Below are 14,704 nucleotides of genomic sequence, written 5' to 3'. Positions count from 1 at the left end.
TTGCTTCTGGGAATGAAGGTTGATTCTAAAGAGCTTTGGCTTAGAGAAATTGGAAAGAGGAGGGAGACTAATTTGAGAGTAAACTTCTTGAGACCAGTTATGTTTTCAGAATTGTAAATCAGTCAGTTCTGTCTGAAGCCAGTAAAACTTTCTCTGAAGATTAAAGCTTCTGTAACCCTGGCCTGACTTGCAAGTATCTTAAATTGGCAGGCTACCATTACTTGCCCCTTTCCCATGAACATCACAACTGCACTGTTGAGTAAGAACAGGCTGTGTTAGTCCACAATACAACTGAAGCTCATTAGGTTTTGCCAAAGAAAATGATCTTCTTTTATAAAAACTAATTGGAAGTAAATCCACAGATCTGTTGCCTTGCTCACTGTTTTATAATTTTCCTGGATGGACATTCACTTACCACAGACTAAATTGAGTTAACACCTTCCTATGCCTTTAGGTGACTAACCACTGTACAAAATAAAATTTTATTTATCCATATATCCATTCTGCCAAAACTTCCACTAGTCCAAGGTAGAAATTATATAAGATGGTTAAAACCTTTAACTAATTCCAACACCAGTTACATCTGTTCAGGCCATTTGATAGAATTTCACAAAACTATAATTAATTTCTCATATCAACATACCTGTAACATGTTCACACCAATCTACTCCACTAAGGAGGTAGGATATACTGTTGTCTATTTGCTGAAGTTTCTGAGTGGCCTTCATGAGAAGACCCAAGAAGAACATATTGCAGTGATCTAACTCGGAGGCAATAAAGATCTTGTGATGGAGACTGTTTTGCATCAGTAAGAAAGGCTTTGTCCTCTTAGTGAACTACAGATGGAAAAATATGGTATAGCACCAATGTCAGCTTTCTCTTTTTCACATCTGAGAGAGTCATTTTTCTCGTTTTCCCCCCTCTTCAGCCCTCTGTTTCAAAGCTCAGGGAGAGGGAGCATGCCTATAAAGATGCAGAGATGTTGCTTTACTTAATATTATACCACAGTAAGGTCAAGGGTACATTTTGATAACAGATTTAAAATTTTTATTAAAGCTAATGTTAAAAAAGTTATATAATACATAGGTTGAGAAAAGTGTCTGTACATCTGGGCATAGTGCTTAGATTATCCACAAATACAAAGTTTGTTTTTAAAAGTAATATGATACATAGAGTACATAATCATAAATAACCCAAATTTAGGTGAATAGATTTAACAATACAGTTTAGGTATTAGAATCTGAATACTCGGGTACATCACTCATGATGCAAAGTTGTACAGAGATTTGGTTGTGGAAAGCAAAATATATCAATGGGTGGAGATTGTCCCTCAGTAATTGAGAATTAGGTTGGTTGTCCATTTAGGAAATACAATCCATGAGGAAAATATTTGTTACTTTCCTGACTGCACTTCTCATCGCCACGCCAGCTCATCCCTCCTGGTATTGCTGGTGTCCAGTGATGTGTTCTATCTACATTGGCAATAGTCCTCTTCACCTGAAAGTAATCTTAGATATCTCTTAAGTATTACTGACCACTAACTGTACAGCTGTATTGCAGTGCATACAGTATTAATGGGTTAAATTTTCAAAAGTTCCTAAGTGACTTAGGAATCTAGGTCCCATTTTCAAAGGTGACTTTGGCACTTAGGAGCCTAAGTCCAGGTGATGGAGGGATTGTTTTTGGGACCGGGGAGGAGAACATTCTTAGATGTTAAAAACTTCATTTGCTCATTACTCAAAGCACTTGAGGTTGGGGAAAAGAGAGAACAAACTAAGTATAGCCTGAATAGCTTAATAACTTAATAGTTAAGAGCGCCATTTAAAATACTGTATACCCAAGTAGAATAAAAGAGAGACTGCAATTTATCTGGAAAACAACACTTTAACAAAGATTTCTTTTAAGAAATAAAGTAAGATGGCCTGGCTTAGGTGAGGTGGGGGGAGAACAGAACAAAAAAAATTCTGTACCAGTTATAGAAGAGTTATAGTAGCTGTTTTCCATTCTATCTCAGGAAAGCTGCCAAATTTCAGAGAGACCAGTCTAAATAGAGCAGTTGGGAAAAGGGAGTATCAAATATTTAGTATTCTGGATAGCAGCTATAGTGTATTCATGTATTTTCCTCTTGTGAGAGAGAGAAGTTAAAATTGCAGGATCACATGAAGCAAAACAGGTAGCATATTAGCATATATTTAACATTCCAAACTATTGCTTATATTTCATGTAAAAATACCTCAAAAATAAGTCTCAGCTATTGGTGCATGAAGGGAAATACTGTCAGAAATCAAGACACAATTAAATGAAGCCAGTTGTATGACCCCTGTCATTCATCTGATAACTTCAGTAGAGGTTTGTGAGGGGTGAGAGGTTTTTTTTTTTTTTTAGTGTCATTTTTAGAAGGTTGTTCTTTTCTTTTGTTTTAAATGTACACACTTTCAGATTATGTTACTTGATGTATAGCTTTAGATTAGTATTATGGAATTGAGAAATTAATGTTTTCGTTTCATTGAGTATATCATGGATTTTTTTTAAATGTGCAAATTAAAGGAAAACTGTAGTACATTATAAAGCTTTTATGATGATTACCTTGATGCTGATTAATTGTAACTGTACTTGGAAGTCTTGTCTTGACAGTCTCTGACATAATGTGAAATACAGTAAATGCAATTCAATATATGGAAAGCATGAGTGACACAGATGATTTGAAAAGGCTTGTGGAAAGATATGTTCTATTTGGTTGCTTAAAAATATACAATATTATGTATATTAAGCTATAAATAAATTAAGTGATGTACTTAAATAACATTTACCTTACAGCAAATCTCAAAAAATCTCCTGCCTTTCCCATCCTTCCGGTTTACTGAACTTTACTTCCTACGTGTCAAATTACCTATTTATTTGTCTAAGGTACTTACATGACACACACACACCCATTACCATAGGTTGTACCTCACAGACTTTCATGTATTTAATTAAACAACACCCCTGTGAGGTAAGGAAGTGGTGTGTTTCCCATTGTATGTTTGGGGGCTGAGGCACAGAAAATCTAAGTCACATGCCCAGGGTCCCACGGAAAGTATGTGGCAGAGCAGGGACCTGAACTCAAATTTCTCAAGTCCTAGGCTAGTGCCCTAACCACTGAGCAGTCTTTTCTACCTCATGAGATTGGATATCCTGCTGGAGTGTAGCAGCAAAATGGTACCCTACTCAGGAACATAGAACTAGAGTTAGGTATTTCTAGAAATTGTGTTGAAAAAATTATTTAATAGCAGCATCTATCTCCACTGAACTCTTCCTGTGAAGACTGAGATAGCCATGAGAGCAGTACTACTGTTCTCTGTCTGGACTAACACTCAGCACTACCAAAGTCCTGTCTTCATTCATCTCTTGCTGCTGGGGTCAGAATGACTCCCTTCCTGTGACAAGAAACTGTTATGGGGATGGGCCTTGTCCACCGGTTTGTCAGAATCTCACACATCCTCTGTGCGCCTTCTTAATGCAACCCCCCTCTGCATGGTACGACCTCTCTGAGCTCATCTGCAAGGTCCCTGTCATGACCACATTTAATTCCCTTTTAAAGACCCTATTTTCGTTATGCTGCCTGTAGTGCTAATTTATATGTATATACATTGTATATAAATTGCCTGTTGTTATTCCCTTTTCCATGACCTCTGTCTACTTGCCCGTTCTTAGAGTGTGAGTTCCTCAGAGAAGGGACCTTTCTTTAGGTTTTGGAGAATACCCAGCATATAGTGGGCTAAATAGTAATGCTAGAAATATGTCTTGATAGAGGGGTGGAGGGAATTACAGCTCTCAAATTGAGCTCAACCAAGGAGAAGACTGGTCCCATGGCTTTATATTTATTTGTTATTTGTATTACCGTAGCACCTAAGATCCCTAGTCGTGGACCAGGACCCCATTGTGCTAGGCACTGTTGATTTTTATTTCTTTTCATTGGTGATTGAGTATAATTGTGAGGCAGGGGGAGGAGGGTTAAAAGGACTATCCCCCTCATTTGCAGTCCCTTATTCAGTAGTGATCTCAACCCAAGACGTGGGGAAGAGACTCCTTGGGAATAGGGAGTAGTACTACTCCTACAGAAGTGGGATGAGGGCGGTACTTCATTTTTGTCCTTGCACACAGTGGGGGTGGGAGGGAGGGCATTGTACCAGGGCCCTAGTGAACTTGCTGTACTGGGGGACAGGTTGAAAATTTCTCTTGATCTGCTTACACACCACGCCAACCTGTCCCCTGAATAGTTCAGTCCTGTAGCCTCTCTTTTGGGGCTTATGTTTCTCATAAGGCTTTGTTATTAATGTGTTGACATGAACATGCTCCCATTGAAATAAGTAGGGAAATTTGCACATAACTTCACTGGGGGCAAAATCAATTTTTTTTGTTAGAAATAATCATTTGCATTTTTTCTTTAAGTTGTGTTTGATTTCTGTGTACAATTACAAAGGTAGTGATGCTCTTTCTTTTTCAAATTTTGAATAGGTAATCATGACAGTAGCAGAGGATTTATTGTGTTCTGCTTCTCAAAATAGTCGCATTTCAATACAACGAACGCAGGCTGGATGGCTGTTGGTAGCTTCTCTAATGACATTAGGTAATAGGTTTCTAAAAGTACATATAAGACTAAATTAAAGTATGTGTTTTGATAAATCCATATGACTAGCTTTAATACTTGTAGTCCTTCATTTGCCTGTAATATTTCTTAGTAAAAAAAATCCAAAAATTATTAAGATAAATTTAAATCTCTGGTAAGAAAAGATGCATAAAAGCATTGTTTGTTACCTTAAAACTTATTATTAACTCAGTGGGAGCTCTGCCTTCAGAACAATGGCAGGATTAGACCAATATTACTTAAATATTAAAGATAATTGGCAAGATTAGTCCAGTAAAATTTTGTCATGGCTGTAAATGTTCAGAATTGATTGGTATTATATGTGTCAGCACAAGATGAGGAGGATATCAAGATGCATACAAGATGGAGGGAATATCACGATCCTTCCTGACTCTGTCAGGCACATGAAATGTTATTGAGCTCTAATGATGCTTAATATTGTCAGAGTATTGACCCTGATATTTAAATCATTATTCAAGCCCTCACTAAGTCTTTTTGTGTCTCTTTGCATGTTCCTATTCTCCTTTCAGCATTTGAACCTGTTACTTCTGTCCACCAATCCTCTATTTCCCTTTGATAAGAGAGAGATTTCTATATACCAAGAGGTGCCCAGAAATTTTGCATTTCTGAACATCTCCACCAAATGAATTTTTTTTTCTTTTATGGTGTTCCTCAGCTGAGTCCCTATATGACAAAACTTGGCAAAGCTAAATAACAGGTTTATAATGAATTTGGGAGAGACAACCTTAACAGTAGCAGTGGGCATGTTCTGTACAAAATGGGGGACAGTGGCAGTAGGTTAAGGAATAATGCAAGAATGGGTGAAGGAAACAGTACAGACCTTTTTGAACATACGTGAGCTGATTTAATATTTTACCTTTATGGTTTCTCAGATTTGTAATTGACTGTTGTTAAAACTTACAGGTCCTGCTGTTGTCCAGCACTATCTCCCAAGAATGCTGTTACTATGGAAGTGTGTCTTTCCACTATCTCCTAAAGATCTAGAAACAGAGAGGAGTCGGGGAGATTCATTTACATGGCAAGTGACATTAGAAGGCCGTGCTGGTGCTCTCTGTGGTAAGCAAAGTTTAGCATATTCTCTCTCTTTGATTATTTGTCTTTCAGACGACAAAGAAAAACATCAATGCAGAATTTATGCTTGTTTTTAATTACCTCCATAACAGACGCTGCTTGCGTGTGTGTATGTCTGTACAATTATATCGGTAACACTTGGGGTGGTGGGTTTTTTTTCTCCTCCTGATGTGTTATATTTCCAAAACAACAACCTATGTAATAACTGTTGCTAATCTTTTTATTATTTTGTATTTATGTTGCAATAACGCCTAATGGCCTCAATCAGGTTGGACCCTGTTATCCCAGGTACTTTACAAATATCTGATAAATGACAGTTTCTTCCCCAAATAGCTTATGTTCTACAAGACAAGATATAATAGGTGGATGAAATAAACGTGGGCTAGGTTGGGGTGGGGATGATGGGGTAACAAATATAATGGGGCGGTTGCACTTCTTAGCCAGGGAGTAGCAGGCTTCACAACTCACCACCTGCCTACCTTTTATCAGGTTACAGTTTTCTACATACATTATTAAAGATTAGGGCTGTCAAGCAATTAAAAAAATTAATCGCGATTAATCACATGATTAAAATAATCGTGATTAATCATGCAATTATTTGCACTGTTAATAATAGAATACTATTTATTTAAATATTTTTGGATGTTTTCTACATTTTCAAATATATTGATTTCAATTACAACACAATACAAAGTGTACAGTGCTCACTTTATATTTATTTTTGATTACAAGTATTTGCACTGTAAAAAACCAAAAGAAATAGTATTTTTCAGTTCACCTAATATAAGTACTGTAGTGCAATCTCTTTATCGTGAAAGTTGAACTTACAAATGTAGACTTATGTACAAAAAATAACTGCATTCAAAAATAAAACAATGTAAAATTTTAGAGCCTGCAAGTCCACTCAGTTCTACTTCTTGTTCAGCCAATCGCTCAGACAAACAAGTTTGTTTACATTTACAGGAGATAATGCTGCCCGCTTTTTGTTTACAATGTCACCTGAAAGTGAGAACAGGCGTTCTCATGGCACTGTTGTAGCCGGCATTGCAAGATATTTATGTGCCAGATGTGCTAAAGATTCATATGTCCCTTCATGCTTCAACCACCATTCTAGGGGACGTGGGTCCATGCTGATGACGGGTTCTGCTCGATAACAATCCAAAGCAGTACGAACCGATGCATGTTCATTTTCATTATCTGAGTCAGATGCCACCAGCAGAAGGTTGATTTTCTTTTTTTGGTGGTTTGAGTTCTGTAGTTTCCGCATCGGAGTGTTGCTCTTTTACGACTTCTGAAAGCTTGCTCCACACCTCATACCTCTGAGATTTTGGAAGGCACTTCAGATTCTTAAACCTTGGGTCAAATGCTGTAGCTATCTTTAGAAAACTCATATTGGTACCTTCTTTGCGTTTTGTGAAATCTGCAGGGAAAGCGTTCTTAAAATGAACAACATGTTCTGGGTCATCATCCAAGACTGCAATAACATGAAATATATGACAGAATGTGAGTAAAACAAAGCAGGGGACATACAATTCTCCCCCAAGGAATTCAGTCACAAATTTAATTAACGCATTATATTTTTAAGGAGCGTCATCAACATGGAAGCATGTCCTCTGGAATGGTGGCCGAAGCATGAAGGGACATACAAATGTTTAGCATATCTAGCATGTAAATACCTTGCAATGCTGACTACAAAAGTGCCATGCAAATGCCTGTTCTCACTTTCGGGTGACATTGTAGATAAGAAGAGGACAGCATTATCTCCTCTAAATGTAAACAAACTTGTTCGTCTGAGCAATTGGCTGAACAAGAAGTAGGACTGAGTGGACTTCTTGCCCCGAAGTTTTACATTGTTTTCTTTTTGAGTGCAGTTATGTAACAAAAAAAATCTACATTTGTAAGCTGCACTTTCACAACAAAGAGATTGCACTACAGTACTTGTATGAGGTGAATTGAAATACTATTTCTTTTATCATTTTTACAGTGCAAATATTTGTAATAAAAAATAATATACACTTTGATTTAAATTACAACACACAATACAATATATATGAAAATGTAGAAAAACACCCAAAATATTTAATACATTTCAGTTGGTATTCTATTGTTTAACAGTGCGATTAAAACTATGATTAATTGCGATTAATTTTTTTGAGTTAATCATGTGCGTTAACTGCGATTAATCGACAGCCTTATTAAAGAGAGACGTTTTGAAGAAGAATTTGGTGGTGGCTATACAGGTTTTGTCTGGGAGTTTCTTCTACTTGAAAATCATGGGAGAAACATTGCAAGTTCTTGTCAGAGAAGTGGAGAAGTCGGGTGATTGAGGCTATCATTGGCAGCAGAGCAAAGGCGAGGAATGATAAATAATGAGTGATAAGTTGAATCGGTAGATTTGGACCAGTGCTTTAAAAGTGCAGCAGGTCAAAATAACCTGCAGGCCCAGGGTATAAAAATTCTAAGAGGCAAGCCTGTATTGCTGAGGGGTGCACATTTTTAATACCATCTGTTTGGCTGCTTTTCCCACTTACCCACCTCGTGGGAACAAGAAGCAGGTGGAGCTCTCTTTTCCCCCCCTCCCACCCCTCCCCGCTTCCCCAAGGTGAGTCTGGGAGATGAAAAACCCCAAGGTGAGGCTGGGGAGCAGAACAGATTGGGTCTGGAGAGGGCAAAACAGGTGTGGAGATAGAACAGATGGGGGACTGCAGAGAGGAAAACTGATGGGGGAGCTGGAGGATCAGAATTAATTGCTAGACAGGGGGATGGGCAGATGTGGGGATGGTGAAAGCCCCCTTATTTCAGACCACTTTAAGCGCTAGTTAGGACTACGTTTAGAAAGTGACAGCAAGAAGTTTGTGTTTGATGCCGTGGGAAAAGGAGGCAGTGGAGGGAAGGACTTACAGAGAATGCTGATGTAGTCCAAATGACAAGCCAGGAAGATTATCTTAGTGGCTGCATTTTGAATGAACTTGAAGGGGGACAAGGTTGCAGGCATCAAGGACATAGAGGCGGAGATAACAGAAGGCAACACATGAAATTATCAGATTTGGACAAGATTTTTAGTGGTATGGGCACAGAGAAGAGGTTAGATCTTGGAAATGTTGTGCAAAATGAAGCTATAAGATACAGATATGACCTGGGAGTTGTGTGTTCTTGATTGGATTTTATTCATGTCCTTTAAAAATGTTTTCCCAGAACAAAATAATATTTGTTTGTAAGCCTTCTTAATTAGGTGCTTTGCTTCAAATAAAATTAATACAAAAAATTAATATTGCAAAATGATGTAACTAAATAGTGAATGAGAATCTTTGGTAATACACATTGACTGGGGAAGAAGCTATTTACTTTAGAATTTTAAATACTAATATATTGGACATTTTTCTCTCTCTAGTCAAACTTGATGGAGGTGTAAAAAAGAATTTTTGAAAGTGACTTGGTCAGTTAGAAAGGCCTTGTCTACTCTAGAAAGGGATTTCCAGTTATCACCACCCCCAGTGGAGATGCAGCTTATGCTGCCAAAATAAGTGGCCTGACTTTTAGAGGTGCTAAAAATGTGCAGTTTCCATTTTAATCAGTTTTTTTTCCTATTTGTCTTTAAAATCCTAGATCAATAGTGCTATAAGTATTTTCTCTATTTGCTTTATTTTGAAATGAGCCATGAGATAATTGGGTGTAATTTTCAGTTAAATAAATTCTACTAAGTTACTACCCATTTCTTTTTTTTTAGCTATCAAAACCTTTGTTTCCTATTGTGGTGGTCTTCTTACTGATGAAGTTATTCAGAGACTACTTCCTCCCCTCCCATGTGCTGTTGATTTATTGACACGGTAAATGCATCATTAAGTTTTTAAATAAAAGTAAGCTGTAATTTTATGTTCGAAAGTGCTGTAGAATATTCCTCTGGTATCTTCCTGATATAATGGATTGTTTAGACATATTAATAGACTTTTAAAGTAGTATCTTACAGAGTACAAAAGCTACAGCAGTGATGTAAATAAACTGGTACAGTACTATGGGCTTGCCTTCACTGCACTGGTAGCTCAAGCTATAATTCAAGTTGTGTGCCTAAATCGACTCATGTACACACACACACAAATTTCTAGCTCATGTTACGTAGTGTTTTAAGATCAAGCTAGCTGGCCCATCGTGGGTGAGGGTTAGAGCTGTAGGGTTAGAAGTTGAAGTTCCAGTACAGCTGATGTTGGAGCTAATAATGCAGTGGGGATGCAGCAACTCAAGCTACAATTACTCTTCAGTGGCTAATCCAATTACTCAGATGCTAATCAAATCACTTTGTGTAGCTTGAGTGTTTCTCACTGTGGTCACTCATGCTCTCACTCAAGCTAGGCTAGCTCCAGTTACTCAAGATAACTGTTGTAATGAGGACAAGTAGAGCCCTACAAATTTGCAGATATCTACAGACCATTTTTGCAGAGCGGATGCAGATACAAATTTTGTATCTGCACGGAGCTCTAAAGACAAGCCCTGTGTCGTGTGTGTTGCATGTCATGCTAAGAAGCAGAACATGAAATAACTTTTTTTTTTTTTGTTAATTTTTATCAGACACCATGTTTGTCTGCAGTATTTTTATTTTTTATTGTTTTTGCAATCAAGTACAACACTAATAGTGACATTTTCCTGTTTATGCACATACCTCGATAACATTTTTGTGTGCTCTTTATACACATAGCGGGATAGTATTTATGTGTGCATCTGTTCCATTTTGTAAAACAAATATATACACAGTGTAAAATTAATCTAGAGACAGAAATGGTTTATAAACGGACACTTTTTGTATTTATGCTGTTTTTCAACATCAAAGTTGTTCTTTTCCCCTCTTTTGTGTTCAGTATTTTAACTGTTCTGTCACTCTAGAACATTAATGTCTAATATCTTTTGGATGTCAGCTAGACCATGGTGGGACAAAACTACAAAAAGGTTAACTGCAAGAAAGACATGTAAAGTACAATACAATATAAAAGCTTATATATGTCTATAATAGTGCATGAAAATACACTTGGGAATAGGAAACCAGGGTTTTATGAGTTAATAGAAATGTAAGCTGCTTGTTGGTATGCTGGCATTGCAAATTAGGCAGCATCTGTCATGTATGTAGCCTCAAGGGTAGTGAATATGAATTACAGTACAAATTAAAGCAAATCTGTAACGGAAAATTGTTACATAACCCTTTATCTCTCTTTAACATATGTTATGTGTTTTCTGTATTTTTTCAAGGCTCCCTTCAATACATAAAATGTATGGAAATGCTTTAAAAACACCATCAATGACTTACAGGCACAGACTTTATGAATTATTGGCTTTATTGCCCCCAAAGACTTATGAAGGTATGTATTTTCTTACCAAGAAATACAGTTTTAAGTGAAAAATACTAAGGGTTCATTTGTGAGTTTTCACTTTAATAACAAATGTACAGCTAGCAAGATTTGTTTTCATCTTTTTTTTCTGAAATGCCCATCCAAGTTCACATTTCACGGAATTGCATTGAAGCCACTCTGTTTTCAGTTTCCTGTTTGCAACACACTTAAATGTTTATGATCTTTCCTTCTATTAGAAAGCCAGAATTTTGTCCTAAATTTCTAGAAAATAGAAGATAGGCAACCTTTATAATTTTTATTTAACTTTCGAGTTTACTCACTCTGATAGGAATCACTGAAAAGTAAAATTAGTAAATCCAGGAGGAATAATTGCAATATAAACAAATTGCACATCTATTACAATAGGTTTAATTTACTTTGAATTACTCTGACTAGACCATTACATTACAAATATATTAATCTGGGCCTTGTAGATTGCTGGAGCTAAATTTTACCTCAAATGTGTAATAGCGAAGTCTTAAAACAGACTGACTCTTCCATAGCAAGTCATAATTAGCAGCATTTTAACCTGATAAAGGTCAATAATAGCTTGAATAGCTTAGTACTAGACTGCTCATTTTAATTAATTCAGTTGAAACTTCTATCTTTGAATTATTTCTGTTGTGTGTAGGGTGGTTTTTTTTTTTTTTTTTAATGCTACCATTAACTTCGTTTGCAACAGAATTAAGTGTGGAAAGTACACACATTCATTGTAACAGTCGTTTAGTGACCTGGAAGGTAGAGCTGGAGCGTTTGGCAACTGAGAGCTGGAGAGTGGGACGTTTCTCCAGGGCAGAGGAGAGCATTCACCTCCCTGCCATCTGCATTTTGCTGTGACCTCAAAATCCTGAAGGGATTTCTCACCTTAATATCATCTGCTCCATCGAGCGGTACCAGCTAACCAAAGTTTTAGAAGGATAAATCATCATCATCTCGTTTTAAGTTATTATACTGGAGACATAGTATAATACACAATTGTGAATGGAGTTAAAAAGACAAAAGATGAGCTACTTATTTCCCTTTTCATTATTTTTACTGAAGGAGCAAAGCTTTATAGAATTAAAATTTTATTTTTCTTTGTAATATTTGGGGATTATTTAACGCAACTGAAAAATAGGCAATGTAATAGCATCTGGCATGTTTAGGTCTGAATAGAGTGATGCAAGCGCAGTGCCCACCCCACGTTGATGTTGCAGCGATCTAGAACTAACAAACACAACGCATCAAAAGACATATTCAAATCAATAGTCACGTTGCTAAAGACACTGCAAACAGCCTGAAACCTATTATGTCTTGAGCTCATGCAGAAGGAATATATAAAAGTAATTCTTCCTGACAGTTGTTGTCCTGAAGCTGTTCATCCACTTGGAACACAGTAATATGGGAATATAAAGTTAGGATATGGAGTAGTTTATTTTCAAAGTCCTTTGGTTTTTAATACAGTTAACTATATTTTTATCTAATGAAGCAAAATATGTTTTACGGAGAAGCTAACTACAGAGACACTTTTCTTTCTGATAGATTTTTCTCTATAATACCTCTCTGCAAATGCTGCTTGTTTAATATTTCCTGATAGAAATGTTAAAGGTTTTTTTTTTGTTTTGTTTTGTTTTGTTTTTTTTAATTAAATAGATCTGAAAACAATGTGATTGTGTAATGTATAATATTTTCTGGATAAACCAGTTTTATATGTTGGAAAGTCCTGGGTGATATTTTACTTTTGTTTTGCATTGTGTTCCTTTTTTCGTGGCTCAAGCAAGCACGAAGGATGAGAAACGTGTAGCAATTCATAGTTTCCTTTTTGTTTTTTATATTTCTGTATATTTTGTATGGTCTGAAAACAATACTGTTTGTCAAGCAGCCCATAATGGCATTTCTTGTCCTCCTTTTTATGCTTCCTGTGTAGTGCTGTCTAAACCAGTTGTGAAATGGGAGGCATTCATTCAGTTCTGGTTTTTCTTAACGAGATAAAGATGAACACTTAGGAGATAAGGTTGATCTATTTCTCTCTTTCAATTTTCAGTTGTTCTGCATTGGTATAATATTGTTTAAAAGACAATACCTGGACAGGTGGTTGGGGCTAGAAAATGCAAGGTAGCCCTTTGAAAGGTGATTTGAAAAAAATTATTAAAGAATTGGGCTTATGGCAGTGAGAAACAGGGAAGTTCAGATATAAAAAGCAAAAACAAAAAATAAAAAACCAACACCATAAGTCAGTGTTTCTCAAACTGGGGTGTGCCGTACTGGACGCTGCTTCCAGCAGCTTCCATTGGCCTGCAGCGGCGAACCGCGGCCAGTGGGAGCCGCGATCAGCTGGACCTGCGGACGGGACAGGTAAACAAACTGGCCCGGCCTGCACAAGCGGCGACCCCAGTTTGAGAAACACTGCATCTGGAGCCCCATCCCGCATCCAGATTCCCCCTCTGGACCCCCACCCCTGCACCCAGACCACCCTCCACACTCAGACCGCCACCCCACTAAGCCTCACTCTCCCAGCACTTGGATACTCCTACTAAGCCCCCCATTGAACCCCATCCCCCCCCACACACCCAAACCACCCCTAGTGAGCCCCAACCACCTTCACCTGGACCCCTCTGCAGAGTCCTATTCCCACTGCATCTGGAACCCCTCAACGAGCCCCTGTGCATCCACATCCCCCACATTCAGACCCCCTACCAAGCCTCCTGCACCCAGATTGCCCCCCACAAAACTCTCTCACCTCACACCTGGATCCCCTCCACACTTGGATCCTGCCGGGCTGAGCCTGTCTGCGCACACCTGGATCAGGGTTCAGGGCTGAGCATGCATGCGAGACTGTCCCTCTCACTTGCTATCTTGGTGCATCTGGCATGGACGGGCAGGGCCCTGGGGTGTTTCTGGGGCAGGCCCAGCCCTTGCATTTGTCACAGTCGGGTGAAGCCTCGCTGAGCCCATGTCCGGGGGGGCGGGAGGGGCCTACAGGGTGATTTCCCACCTCTGTGCAGCCCGTGGCCTGTGCTCCTCAGTACCATGCCGGAGCCTCCACATTTATTTATTGACAAAATATGCAGATTTCTGCAGAATTTTAATATTTTTGGTGCACAATTTTTATTTTTTTGGCACAGAATTCCCTCAGGAGTAATCTGTATAAGGTGTGTGTGGGATAGTGTTTGTCAACACAGTAGCTGTAGTGGACATAATTCTGGCTTTACACCAGAAAATTTATCCCAAATCATACTCTTATAGTGGTGACACTTGGATAGCTTAAAATATGCTGACTCTAAATACTTCGTGCCATTGTGCTTTATGTACAGTGAGGCAAAGACCTGTCTAAAGGTTAATCTGATAAAATGAAGAAAATTAATTTAATATCCTAAAGGTTAAATTACTGATCAAAATATCATTATACTACTTGATGCTGTAGTCTATTCATGCTCTGCTTGATGAGTGCAAACTCTGAAATATGAGGGTATATATCAGGGGTTGGCAACGTTTGGCACGCGGCTCGCCAGGGTAAGCACCCTGGCGGGCCGGGCCAGTTTATTTACCTGCTGACGCGGCAGGTTCGGCCGATCACGGCCCCCACTGGCCGCGGTTTGCCGTCCCGGGCCAATGGGGGCGGCGGGAAGCG

General features: G+C 38.2%; 1 protein-coding gene across 1 annotated transcript in view; it reads left to right on the top strand.

The window, feature by feature from the left end:
* HEATR5A (HEAT repeat containing 5A) overlaps window positions 1-14,704 on the top strand; it is a 111,476-nt gene that overhangs the window by 22,208 nt on the left and 74,564 nt on the right. The window contains exons 10-13 of the mRNA XM_029911453.1: window positions 4,498-4,609; window positions 5,552-5,704; window positions 9,447-9,546; window positions 10,955-11,064. Coding sequence (XP_029767313.1) covers window positions 4,498-4,609; window positions 5,552-5,704; window positions 9,447-9,546; window positions 10,955-11,064 — 475 coding nt within the window. The remainder of the gene's footprint in view (window positions 1-4,497; window positions 4,610-5,551; window positions 5,705-9,446; window positions 9,547-10,954; window positions 11,065-14,704) is intronic.

This window comes from Terrapene carolina, unplaced genomic scaffold (assembly GCF_002925995.2).
Source record: "Terrapene carolina triunguis isolate 2854851 unplaced genomic scaffold, T_m_triunguis-2.0 Scaffold96, whole genome shotgun sequence".
Lineage (NCBI taxonomy): Eukaryota > Metazoa > Chordata > Testudines > Emydidae > Terrapene > Terrapene triunguis.
This window is presented reverse-complemented; position numbering and strand designations above follow the sequence as displayed.